The sequence below is a fragment of the Lepidochelys kempii genome, chromosome 1 (genome assembly GCF_965140285.1).
Source record: "Lepidochelys kempii isolate rLepKem1 chromosome 1, rLepKem1.hap1, whole genome shotgun sequence".
Lineage (NCBI taxonomy): Eukaryota > Metazoa > Chordata > Testudines > Cheloniidae > Lepidochelys > Lepidochelys kempii.
In genome coordinates this window covers 244,794,272-244,808,243 of record NC_136380.1, presented here as the reverse complement: position 1 = coordinate 244,808,243, position 13,972 = coordinate 244,794,272, and the positions used below count along the sequence as shown (strand labels likewise).

The 13,972-nt window shown below is 40.8% G+C and overlaps 1 protein-coding gene across 4 annotated transcripts in view; it reads left to right on the top strand.

Moving 5' to 3' along the window:
• Positions 1 to 13,972, top strand: part of DENND5B (DENN domain containing 5B) — a 167,768-nt gene that overhangs the window by 130,474 nt on the left and 23,322 nt on the right. For 2 of the 4 annotated variants that reach the window (XM_073321423.2, XM_073321415.2), the window contains 3 exons: positions 3,439 to 3,520; positions 12,046 to 12,174; positions 13,153 to 13,274. In XM_073321423.2, the coding sequence (XP_073177524.1) occupies positions 3,439 to 3,520; positions 12,046 to 12,174; positions 13,153 to 13,274 (333 nt within the window). Of the gene's footprint in view, positions 1 to 3,438; positions 3,521 to 4,474; positions 5,399 to 12,045; positions 12,175 to 13,152; positions 13,275 to 13,972 lie in introns of those variants that run through there. The other 2 variants (XM_073321433.2, XM_073321442.2) reach the window with 2 other exon arrangements.

The window sequence follows — 13,972 nt, the reverse complement described above, 5'->3', positions numbered from 1 at the left end:
ATTTAAGCTGTTGAAACTTCAGTGCAAACATTCAAGATGCTTTCCTTGCATCAATAACCTGCTGGTTACCCATCCTCACTTGAAGATTGAGTGTATTCAGGATACACAAAGGACAGACTTTGCTCTTCTAGGATCATCAGGCTGTGATGAAACTTATTGGCCAAGAACATACCAAGTGTATGACTGAGCTTTTAACGGATAGGAGACAGATTTTGTAGACTATTTCCAGAAATGTAAGTTAGTCTTAGGAAGAGGGAATTTTGTGCATCACTTCTGAGATCTAGGTATATCAGGGCATATAAACAGGAACATTAATCTGGGCTCTCATGTGTAATGGAATTATTTTTTATAAATTTGGTATTCATGCTTATTAATCTAGATCATTATTCTTCAGACAGCAAGGTTTGAATTCCATGGCATGTGGCCTATACAAGCAATCTCAAGCTTGGAGGGAGTGAAGTGAACACTGCATTCAGTAGTTACATAGAACTGATCCTCGCTCATTGGCCCAGGCTCTAAGTTCATGCCTAGTGGGAATTCCCTTTGGTTTGGCATTCTAAAACCATTAAACTACTTTAATGTAAAGTAATGCATGATTCTTTTGGTATGGCAGTGAACTCCCCTGCACTGCAGCTGTTGCTCAGCATTGTTTCTGTAAGACTTTCAGCTGAATTAGATGGTCTTCCTGATTTGCCTCCGATTTTGTTTTTTTAATATATCAGATGTCCCTGGGTATTTCCAGTTTATGCTGATAGCAGTGTTTATGTCAGGAGTTAATTGAGGATTGTGTCTTGGACAGACATAAGGTATTTCACAAAATTCAGTGCAGTCATAATGGCATACTTACACCAAATGAGTGTGTGTGAATCTTTCCTCTCTCTCAGCAATTGGCTAATCAAGGAGAGCGTTTTGGAAAGGATTCAGCACTTTCTCAATGCCCTCATTCAGAGTTCTTGCTGAAATCCCAATAGTAGGATTTGAGAGAACTCAGCATCTCACGGGATCAGGCCCCAAGTATATATCTATGGATAAACTGATGTTTTGAGTCATGACAGCTTTGTAATAAGCATCAGTGACCAGGGACATGTCATCCTGCATTGCAAGCCCCAGAATTAAAATGTGGTCCAACTGGTGGCCCCTGAGATGATTCCATTTGGCCCTAGAACTTGCATGGGGATACCATTTTGTAGAACAAAATAGCATCTTCTGCACAGTGTGACCTTGCACACACTGTGTGCGCAAGATCATGCTGCATGGAGGACACTGTTTTGTGGAATGTCACTAAAAAGGCATGTAAGTGTAGAATTGAATACATAATGGCAAGTCCCCTTAAAACTTTATGTAAGCGAAGAGGGAAACTTCTCTTTTGCATGAGTGAGTGATTCAGTGATCATTAATGAGACATTATATCTTTGTACATTTCTGGCAGATGATTAATTTATGTGTGCCATAGATGATTAGCATAGCTCTTTGAGGTTTGCATTCTCATACCATGTATCTACTAAAATTACACACATGTGGCTAAGATCTATTAGATTATAGCTATATGGAAACATTTGTTGAGTTCTTAAGGTGAATTAACTAAGTGCATTTCTGTATGAAGAACTGAAAAAAGGCATGCAAGTGTAGAACTGAGTTGTCCATGGTAGACCAGAGCTAGCGGCTCAAACCCTTCATCAGGGTGGGAAGTTTATATCTGTAATCTAAGATGTAGTTGCATGTCTCATTAATAATGTCACCGCATGCCACTGTCTATGACTAATGGACAGCCACTAAGTAATCTGACTGGCAAGCATAAATTCCAGAGTGCAAAATATGTAATGGCAAAGTCAGATTATAATACTAGAGTGCAGAAATGCTTGACAGTCTCAATATCTAATATGCTAGTTTTACTTCCTCTAAATTTATCAAATGGGTTTCAGATTGAGATTTCAGTAAAAATAGTTTTATCAAGTGTGAAGGCCTTATGGAACAGATTTACTTCTATGTATTTCATATGCAAAGAAGGATGCATTTGATGAATCATCTGAAGTCTCCAAGTTTAGCCCTGAATTAGCTAAAGGAAAAAGGGACCTAGATTATGTATTAATGTGGAGGCAGACAAACTGAAAAACACTTTGCCTGGCAGTATTCCTGAAACTGCATGTAACTGTTGTAGTTCTCAGTGTTGTATGATTTCTTCTACAGATGTGTAGATGAATGTGTGACGGGTTGGATCACAGAAACCCCCTTGGGGCTGCCAACTGATGTGCCAAGACTACTTCTGCCCCTGCTTTCCCTGCCAGCTTGGGACTTCAGCACTCTGTCTTGTGGAGCCAGACACACCAGTCTGCTCCAACACAGACCCAGGGTCTGAACCACATGCCCTAAAGCTGCGGACTTAACTGAAAGCAAGTTAAGAAGTGTTCCTGTCTTTAACACTCAGATGCCCAACTCCCAATGGGGTCCAAACCCCAATAAATCAGTTTTACCCTGTATAAAGCTTATACAGGGTAAACTCCTAAATTGTTCGCCCTCTATAACACTGATAGAGAGACATGCACGGCTGTTTGTCTCCCCCCTCCACCCCCCCCCCCCCGGTATTAATAGATACTCTGGGTTAATTAATGAATAAAAAGTGATTTTATTAAATACAGAAAGTAGGATTTAAGTGGTTCCAAGTAGTAACAGACAGAACAAAGTGAATTACCAAGCAAAATAAAAACACACGAGTCTAAGTCTAGTACAGTAATAAAACTGAATACAGATTAAAATCTCATCCTCAGAGATATTTCAACAAGTTTCTTCCACAGACTGGATGCCTTCCTAGTCTGGGCACAATCCTTTCGCCTGGTACAGCCCTTGTTCCAGCTCAGGTGGTAGTTATGGGGTGGCCATCATGAGAAATCCCCTTTGTTCTGTTCCACCTACTTATATATCTTTTGCATAAGGTGGGCATCTTTCGTCCCTCTGGGTTCCCACCCCTCCTTCTCAATGGAAAAGCACCAGGTTAAAGATGGATTTCAGTTCAGGTAACATGATCACATGTCACTTCATTATCCACTTGCCAGCCCACACTATACAGGAAGACTTACAAGTAAAACAGAGCAATCTACAGTCAATTGTCCTGGTTAATGGGAGCCATTAAGATTCCAAACCACCATTAATGGCCCACACTTTGCATAACTACAATAGGACCTCAAAGTTATATTTCATATTTCTAGTTTCAGATACAAGTGATACATTTATACAAATGGGATGACCACCAGACTCAGTAGATTATAAGCTTTGTAATGATACCTTACAAGAGACCTTTTGCATGAAGCATATTCCAGTTACTTTATATTCACTCATTAGCATATTTTTATAAAATCATATAGAGTGCAACGTCACAGAATGTACTGCAAACTACTGTAATTTTTTATTCTTTTAATTTTATGTATTTTTTTTTCTATACAGTTGCTCTTGGCCCGGAAAGAAGGAAATCTGACACAGGAATTACATTACCTACACTGAGAGTCTCACTTATTCATGATATGAGGTACAGTATTTTACTCTTAAAGCATTTATTATGGCTTTCATAAGGAGCATTACACAGAGATTCCCATTAACACAAATGCTTCGGATTTATTCAGGTTGAGCAGAATACATCATTCTTCTTCTATGTAAGGACCACATACTCCAATCCATGTGGTTTACCTCTTAATACATTTTATAAAACCTTTAGTTTTGCACGCTGCTTTGATTTACTTCAGCTAAAAGGTCATGAAAAGAAAATTTGTACACAGTATTGGAAATGGTTATTGCTGATATATTTTTTGCTACCTAAAAGTATTTTAATTTTAAGTAGAGTTGCGGAAATACCTGGTACGATATTTTATTTGTTGAAACAGGAAAACCTAAGTTCGCCAAGGAAAAACAGAAAAATTAGAATCCAGATGGACATAAAAATCTGCCAACAATGGCTGAGCTATATTCGTTTCTAAATGGATATTTCATCAAAAATTGCTATTCAAATGGTAATAGGACCTTGAAAACATACATCAAGCAAGCACATATTTTAGTGGTTGCTCTCAGTGAAATATTATTCCTGACATGTGGATTTATCTGTAGGTTAGGGTACAGAAAGCTATATAATATCTGCTGTGTTTTTTGAGATGCACCATATAACATTTATAAGACAAATGTTTTATTACAAAATTAATCAGCTGATAGAAAATTACTACTACTGTTGTTTTATATACTGACGGCCCAGAGGAACTTAAATCATGTTAAGTAATTTGGGGGCTTAGATGACTCGGGGATCAGTAATGAGATTTAAGACTTTTCACTGCTAGGTCACTAGTTCAATTTCAATTCAGGTTGGTAGTGACCAAAAGTTGTTACCATCTAATAGCAATTGGTCTCATCATCTCCCCTACGAACAAATATTCATATCATCAATAATGCCATTACTACTACTAACTAGCAACCTTGTTAATGTTTTTGTGTTCAGAAAGGTCAGTGGATGAATGGGCCACAGAGACTTCTACCATCTCAAATGTGAATGTGCTCCCTCCAGACCAGAGTTCAGGCACACTGACATAGACCATATGGAGGTACAGCTTAGTAGCTTCCATGCTTGCTGTCTACACTGTACCTATTCTGTGACTAAAGGGCTTCAGTCTCCAGGGCTCTCAAGCCATCATCTTTCAAAGATGCAGAATTTACATACCCTGTGTTCATGCACATGTTTGGTGTGAACCGTGAACACTTCAACGATAGCTTCAGATCCAGAGAGATCCCCTCTGCAGATGAGACAGTAGTGTTGACTCCATGGCTCATTCAGTCTTTGGCTTCTCTGAAGACACTGTCAACCAAGTTGCTAGTTACTGCCATTTGTGTGGGGGGGGAGGGTTGTGATGTGGCCATCTGTCAGTGGGACAAGGATGGAAACTAAATAACTGTGTGTGTGTACAATTGACAAAGCACACGTGTCTTTTTTTACAACTAAACCAGTTCAGCTGCTCTGGGCTTTTTGGTTTGTGTGGTGTTTTTGTTTTGTTTGTTTGTTTGTTTTTGAGACTCTTGTGTTACTGCATATGTTGGTGACTTTTAATTGCTCAGTGGATTAATTTATTTTTTCTCTGGAGAGATCAAGAGTCAAAGTAAATTTTATATCCCTAGTAATCAGTAATGTCATCACTTTAACAGGGGATAGTTCTGACCAAATGGATGAATAACCAAGATGACAAAGAGAGAGTTCTTTCTAACAAAAGTAGATCGTTCTAACATGACTTATCATTTGTTGCCATGAGGACTCAGTTGCTGCTTGTACATTTTTTTTTTTTTAAAGGGATCTCAGGATGGTACTGGGTTGTGAATTTCTACTGGAATCCTACTTTCTGCTCCTGGTGGATTACCACCTCTCCAAATCATTGCTTAGAAGGAAGTAGTAAAAGGTCATTCAATTTAGTTGTTGGACTGTTGGTCTTAAAACTGTCCCTTTTCTTCTGGAAGGCTTGCTGATTGACTGATCTTTGGCAGGTCAGTTGCTCTTCTAAATCATCAACCAGTCAGCAAGTCCTGAAAATTAGCCCAGCAGTGGCTACCACATGTCTTTTATGTTACTGAAAGAACTTTAAATCCATGCCACTGGTGTTTGGCTCAAGGATTTGTATAGATTGTACACTTGAAAAACATACAGCCTAGCTAAAATATAAAAAGGCTCAGTAATCAATATCAATGTTAACAAACGCAAACTGTAATAAGTAAAATAGAACGTTTGTGGACTTTGCAAATGAAATTGGCAGCAACGGTGGGAATCTGACTAGCTCTTACAACTTATTAAAAATCAGTTTAAAAACGGGGATATATGTACAGCATTGCCCAGCATAAATACTGATTCCCATTATTGTCAGAAAAACACTGAACAGAAGATTTACTGTGAAGATATTGGTAATGGCTTCTAACCTACTCAGTAACATTTCAGAAACAAAAGCTACTCTTTCACACTAATTTTGGTTTACTATAAATCAACTGGTGGCAGTGGTACAGCCTATACTCCCCAACTCAGATGAGGTCTTATAGTGGGCTAGGTGCTGTACACACACAGAGAGAGACTCCTTCCCCTGCAGAGCTTACAGTCTAAGCAGACAAAAGAAAGGGTGGAAAGGTAAAGAGAAGCAAACTGAGGTGAAGAGACTTGCCCAAGGTATCACAGCAGGGCAGCGGCAGAGCTGGGAAAAGAGACCACAGCTCCTGACTCTCAATCCAGCAGCCTATTCTTTAGAGACCATCCCTACCAGATACTTGGACAATTCTCTATATATCAGGCAAGAATGGTGTATAGGTTTTTTGTAAAGCAAAATACAGTAGAAAATTGCTTTTTGCTTTGTCTCCCTATTACGTTTAAAGCACAACTTTGTGTCAGGGAGGCAGTGGGCACAATATTGGACATACGCAAGAACTATCACCTTGTTCAAAGTGATAGAAAGCAAGGCTGAATCATTGTAAGATGTTTACATAACCTTATAACTATCAAAACAGGCAATACTTAGGGCACTGCTTAATCTATTTACTATTAGTAGATTTAGGCCACGTCTACGCTACAGACCTCTATCGGTATGACTACATCGCTCAGTGGTGTGAAAAATCCACACCTGAGTGATGGGAGTGATACTGACCAACCTCCCTGTGTAGACAGAGCTATGTTGATGGCAGAGCTTTTCCTGTCGACATAGCTACTGCCTCTTGGGGAGCTGGATTAACTGTGTCCACGAGAGAAGCTCTCCCATCAGCATAGCAGCGTCTTCACTGAAGTGCTACAACCGCGCAGCTCCACCGCTGTATGTGAAGACAAACCCTTCATGCCACATGACACTCAGTAGTACTTCAACCATGATCCATCCTTTTGATGTCACCATAAACCTTTGTGTGTAGTTAAACCGTTAATCACATCTTCACACCTCTCTTATGGTGGGAGGAAAACATGCTGGAGGGTTATGTACGTTAGATTCAATTTATCATCCAGACTTTAGCTTGTGGTATGACCAGATCTATGTGTGAATATTCATGGGGGTACAGAAGTTGAAGGGGGCATTTTGCTTCAATTATTTTTCCCATGGAATAGGAAGTGATCACGTGATTCAAGCAGTGTAGCTAGGACATGCTTTCATTAGTCAACTCTGCCACCATTTGGAAAACACACATCCTGCGTGCAGCGTTCACCATGCTGCCTCGTATGCCTGAAATAACCTGCCTAGTCTTGTACAACACGCAGGCTTCCGTTTCAAGTCTCTTGTGCTTCAACTGCTTCCAGTAGTCATTGACTCCTTCCATGTTTGCCAACTTAACAGAACTCCATGTTTGCCAACTTAACAGAGCTACATTTAGACAAACCTATGTCAGCATCCATACTGTGACAGACGTGAACATGACATGTTGATACAAAAACAAGTAACCTTATTACTTTATATGGTGTCAGTCTACCTCCTGTTCAGCGTTCCCATTCCTTTATCGGTCCTCTTATTTCTAGGTGGCATATCAAGTTGTCTAACTTGGAACACAAACCCCTCTCTACACAGGCACATCTTTTTTTCTTTTGCTTGTAAAGCACCATACGCACCAAATGTACTGTAAATATTCCCTGCCCTCTAACATTACTGCAGTGAAACGAGACCAGGTGAGTGAGGTAATGTCTTCTATTGGACCAACTTCTGTTATTACTTCACCCACCTTGTCTCCAATATCCTGGGACCAATATGGCTACAACAACACTGCATACAAGTAGAGAAACAAGTTAACTATGTACTGTAGGTAAGATGAAATGTGTTGTTTTGACTAAACTACGTGATCTCATCACTGGAGAGTGTTCTCAATAGTCACCTGGTAATTCATGTTGCTACTACTGTTTTGCCAGAGAAATGCAGTTAGCTAACACCCGACTACATCTTGCTTTTATATGGACAGGGAAACACTCTGCAAGACGCTTTGGTTTGCTTCTATCTGTAAATTGGTGGCAGCCCTCCAGGAAAGCCATCATCGTGTCATCTTTTTATCCTCTTTGCTATTGCACTTTTCTGACACCAGCACTCTGACTGAAGTCACCTGAAACATCAAAAGGTTGGTTTGAACTGGCAGTAAGTCAGAGCAGTCCCTGACACCTCAAATGAAAACGTTCCCTTCGGAGGAACTGCCTGGCACAGTCACCTCAACCTCCAAGCTTCCTTGTCCCCTACAGGCTTTCAAACTTTACTACATGAGTGAGACGCACTGGAGTACAGCAAGACAGTAAATGAAGTCATTTGCTGTGTTTTTAAGTGCTACCTGGGTGTCTTTATATTGTATCATCTCCACTTCAATTTCAAAGTTCCTTAAGTTTCCTTCCTTCCCCCACCCCAAATGTATGAGTATTCATGACGCAAAGCACTGCCGATGCATCTCAATCCAGACCAGGAAAGCCTCTTTTTGTTGTCAGTAGCTGAACCGCTTTAGGAAAAAAGGACTACAATTTATACCAGGCTGTGGGATGTTTAGAGTTACCTCTTGACTGGTTTTCAACTAGAGCTATTGCACACCACATTACAACAGATGAACACCATGCAGTCATTTGCTTGACTGTTGTCCCATGAGGTCAGTTTATACCACTGTACCAGAACCAGACAGCTATGATTTACAGAAGGAGAATAAATTAAGGTTTAGGGACATATCTATTTGAATTTTCTCTTCAGAAAAGAATATATTCTATTTAGTGTTTCATATTAGAGGCAATTTAAAGTGAGCACTAAAAAAGAGATTCTGTGCTATGATCTTCTCATCTCAAAGGACTTTAAATAACAGCAGTGTGCGCCTCAACATGCTGTGGAGGAATAATGTGTGCATCCTATTTCTCAAGGACTTCTGATTACATGCCCAGTTATTTGCGTTGGAAGTCCTAACTGCTAGCTGTCCGTCTGATCCAAAGAAGGGGTTTGCTTCACAAAGTGCTTACTAGTGCCAGAAGAGGGCAGGGACTCAACTGATACAAGTCGGAGTGTTAAAAGAGGGAAGCCGTGGATGTGGTAATAAAGGACAAAAACTTATATGTAACTGTGGTCTACTCTTGCAGACAGGCGGGAGTTATAATTAATCAAACAGTAAAAACATTTCGACTTGGTCTATGCTAGCAGCTTATGTTGGTATAAATACATTGGTCAGGGCTAGAAAATCCTGAGCAATGCAGTCAGGTTGGTATAACTCCAGCTATAGACAGTGGTATGTTGACGAGCTCCTCCAGTCAACATAGCTACCACCTCTTGAGGAAGATGGAGTACCTACGCGGATGAGAGAAGCCATTCCCCTCGGTGTAGGTAGCGTTTTCACTAAGCAGCCTCTGCAGTATTCTATGTTTAGACAGGCCCTTAGTCTTGTCCCTCTTTAGAACTGTTCACATTTCATAACATGACATGTTGGGAAATTTTCTTAAAAAATGTTTTTAAAGTGTTTCAGCTTATTGGGTTTTGCAGTCAGATGGCATTGTTGTTTTTTGTTTGTTTTTGTTGCAGCACTTTGTAGGCCCCAGCCCTATTATGCTACACACTGTACATACATAACACAGTCCCTTCCCTGAAGAGCTTACAACGCAGATTTGGGGGTGGGGCTGCAGGGGCAGAATACAAAATAATAGTGAAACTATACTAGTCAGCGTAATCAGCAGCAGTTCAGAAAACTGATGAAGTTGTGCTGCAAGTATTTTGTAGAGCACATGGGACCTTCAAGGGTGTTACGTGAGTTAGAAAGCCGGTGTTAAAGCTCACTTCAGTCTTGGTGGATGAAGCTTAGAGACTTACACAAAGGGATGGAGCATTGTGAATTGCCTGTGTACTTAACATGCAAACTGAGTGAAAATTAACCAGTTTGCAGCCACTTTTTCCATGCACTGAAAACCATTATTGTAGGGTTTTGTTTTTTTTTTTTAAAAAGGCTATCTGCCATGGCAGTCGTTTTCTATTCTAAAGCTACATGTATCGTAAGATTTGCAGCCTCTAGTATTCTTTCTAAGTTGGACCATGGGAAGTTTTTAAAAAACCTGTTCAGAATAGCTCTGCTTTCTTCCAAATGGACATGTGGAAAACCTACTGGGCTTGATTATAATTTACACAAGGCCCTTTTTATACTTCTCTGGAAGTGTGAAGGGGCATTAGTGTAAATACCTGGGGGGAAACTAGCATTTTACATACCAACTGCACTGGTGAAAGCTACTTTTGTTGGAGGACTCTGTTATAACACAATAGTCTCCTGACAAGGTTAACACAGGTAGGCCTAACAGTGTAGGTAAGTCCGAGTCATGCATCAGTGCTCCTGGAACACGTCAAATCTCTGTTGGCTTTGTCTATTGTAGGCCTCTTTCTTAAATATCCAAACATTGCTACCGCCAGTGATAGTTACAATGGGGAATGTCAGTGGCAACTGGCATTTTAACCACTTTTCATTCATCTAGACCTGCTTTTAGACTATACCATAGTTTAGGAGTCAGAGTAGCAGCTGTGTTAGTCTGTGTTTGCAAAAAGAAAAGGAGTCGTTGTGGCACCTTAGAGACTAACAAATTTATTTGAGCATAAGCTTTTGTGAGCTACAGCTCACTTCATCGGATGCATGCAGTGGAAAATACAGTGGGGAGATTTTATATACACAGAACATGAAACAATGGGTGTTACCATACACACTGTAACGAGAGTGATCACTTAAGGTGAGGTATTACCGGTGGGGGAGACCTTTTGTAGTGATAATCAAGGTGGGCCATTTCCAGCAGTTGACAAGAATGTCTGAGGAACAGTGGGGGGTAAAGGGGAGAAATAAACATGGGAAAATAATTTTACTTTGTGAAATGACCCATCCACTCCCAGTCTCTATTCAAGCCTAAGTTAATTGTATCCAGTTTGCAAATTAATTCCAATTCAGCAGTCTCTCGTTGGAGTCTGGTTTTGAAGTTTTTTTGGTCAAGAATTGCAACTTTTAGGTCTGTAATCGACTGACCAAAGAGATTGAAGTGTTCTCCGACTGGTTTTTGAATGTTATAATTCTTGACGTCTGATGTGTGTCCATTTATTCTTTTACGTAGAGACTGTCCAGTTTGACCAATGTACATGGCAGAGGGGCATTGCTGGCACATGATGGCATATATCACATTGGTAGATGTGCAGGTGAACGAGCCTCTGATAGTGTGGCTGATGTGATTCGGCCCTATGATGGTGTCCCCTGAATAGATATGTGGACACAGTTGGCAACGGGCTTTGTTGCAAGGATAGGTTCCTGGGTTAGTGGTTCTGTTGCGTGGTGTGTGGTTGCTGGTGAGTATTTGCTTCAGGTTGGGGGGCTGTCTGTAAGCAAGGACTGGTCTGTCTCCCAAGATCTGTGAGAGTGATGGGTCATCCTTCAGGATAGGTTGTAGATCCTTGATGCATTGGAGAGGTTTTATTTGGGGGCTGAAGGTGATGGCTAGTGGCGTTCTGTTATTTTCTTTGTTGGGTAGCTTTTGAGGCATACCGTATTCATTTATGCTGTCAAGGGAGCTGCTGTTGTGTAACTGGGTTTCCCAACGTGACTGTATTTCTTTTTTGAAGTGTATTATTACCTTAATCTCTATGCTATAGATTAGTGGTAGCCAGTGTTCAAACATAATTTTTTTTTTTCTAGCAAGGTGCTAACTGCGTTCCTCTGCTCAACACAGAGAGTGCCAATGCACAGTATAAACCATTCTAAATGACTTTGCAAAACTGCTCTATACACTTTCTAATTGGTTTTAAAACTATTTTAACAAGGTTTGGCCCTGTCTCTGCTAGCTTTCAAAGACCATTTTAAAAACAGCTTTTTTTAAAATATTTTTTGACAGCTGTGTGAACTCTGTATTACTAGACTTCTCTAATTTGGGGTGGGGGTGGGAAATGTGTGTTTGCATATCTTGCAAGCAGTTTTACTTTCCAGGGATATTTTCAAATTTAAATTCAATTCTGCAACAGATTGGATGCTGCCATTTTAAATTATCAGGATTTTGTGATTTTTTTTCTTCTTCTTCCCATCCCCCCCCCCCCCCCCCCCCGGTTTCAGGCATATTCAGAACATGAATGAGATAAAAACCGATGTGGGTCGAGCTCGAGCATGGATAAGGTTGTCTCTTGAAAAGAAGCTTTTGTCTCAGCACCTAAAGCAGCTTCTCTCTAACCAAGCACTTGCAAAGTAAGAGTAACTTATTGTTCTTAAGCTTAATTATCACAATATCCTGATTAGGGTTCTAAGGTTGCCCTGTGAACTAAGCCTTATAAAAAGCTATCTGCCTCTGCAGCTGGTCTGGGCTGGAGCTAGCTAGTACCAACCAGAGAAAGGGTGTTTCCTACATGGGTCTTGGACAGACTACTTCTTGACTCCCTCTATCAACACCCTGTCAATTTTTGGGTTGCTGAGGACCAAATACCTCCCAAAGCTAGAAGATTGAAGGGGAGCCACCCAGCACCACTTGTGGACCCTGAGCAGAGAACCCCAATCAGAGTACAGAGTGGGAAGAAGGTTAGGACATCACACACTCCCCACTCCACAAAAGAGAAGGTCTGAGGAAAGCCTGAAGGATGAGAGGCTCAGATGGGGTGCCTGTACCTTTTGAATAGCATTAGTTCATATCCATTGATGTTAGCAGACTTAGCCAAGACCTCAGCTCACCTTAGCCCAGTTGGTCTTGGTTGGAAACAAATTACCCCAGTGCATTTACAAATGCTGATATGTCAGACTTCACACACACATCAACTTACAGCCAGTGGTTGAACTAGTTTGAAATAGGAGGGGAAGAACTCTGGGTCCGAGCTGCAAAGAGGGTGGAATCCCCTCTGCCCCCACGCCCCTTTATTAACCCTTCATACTGTGTATATACAATATGTATAAAAATTGGAATTGGTGCATATCACCATTGGGAGTACCTGCCTTTTTATAGGAGTTTATTTACTGGTATTAAACACGTAGGGTTAGAGGTTTAGCTGGTGTAAATCAACATAGCTGCACTGACTTCAATAGATTTCGGCCAGTTTACACCAGTGGCACATCTGGCCCAAAATACTTTTTATATATGTAGGTTAGCCCTTAGTTTGGTGTTCTGGGGGTTCAGACCTTTTAATGTTGGTTTAGTGTCTGTTTTTAAAGAGACAGCAATATTTTTGTTTCTCACAGGAAACTTTATAAGCGTTATGCTTTCCTACGGTGTGAAGAAGAACGAGAGCAGTTCCTCTATCACCTTCTTTCGCTCAATGCTGTGGATTACTTCTGCTTCACAAGTGTCTTCACCACAATCAGTGAGTTGGAGACTCAAACTTTGTCCTGAATGAAAAATAGTCACTGTTATGGTGACAGAGGAATGATGCTGAGAACACTTTGATGAATGATCAGTGTAGCTGGGCTCTTCCCAAGAAGCCTGCAGTCCTGGGTACTGAGATCGGCACCTCTGGGTGTTGCTCTGGGTAACCAGCTAAGTGTAAGATCATGTGTGAGTCCTTTGGATAACAGAATGGGATAGTGGAGGAGAGTAGCATTCAGATAATATTATAGCACCTAAGTGTCCTAGTACCATTTCCATATCTCAGTTATGTAGCCCTTCATCTATTTTTACTCAGAAAAGTCCTCCACATCTCCAGGCTCCCCCATATTTCTCCATTATATGTACACCATCCTTATAGCCTCTGAGAAACAGATAGGACTCCTTGGGGCCTGTTAACAGCCTGCTTTGCAGGATGAGGCATTTCGTGTCTGGATGCGTACACTATGTATTGTTGCCCCTTTTGACCCAAGCAGCTAATGAAGTTTGGGGCTTTGGGAATGTTCCATTTGAAAGTAGAAATTTGGGATAATCAGGTATTTCTTCAGTTCAGTTTTGGTTATTTATGAGGAGTGTTCAAAGTTATGTGTCTCTGAATGAAGAAGGAGCCAAGAACAGAAGGAACCATTTCTTAGCTTACAGCCCCAAGCCTCTGTAGCCAACGCCAGACCCAAAAGT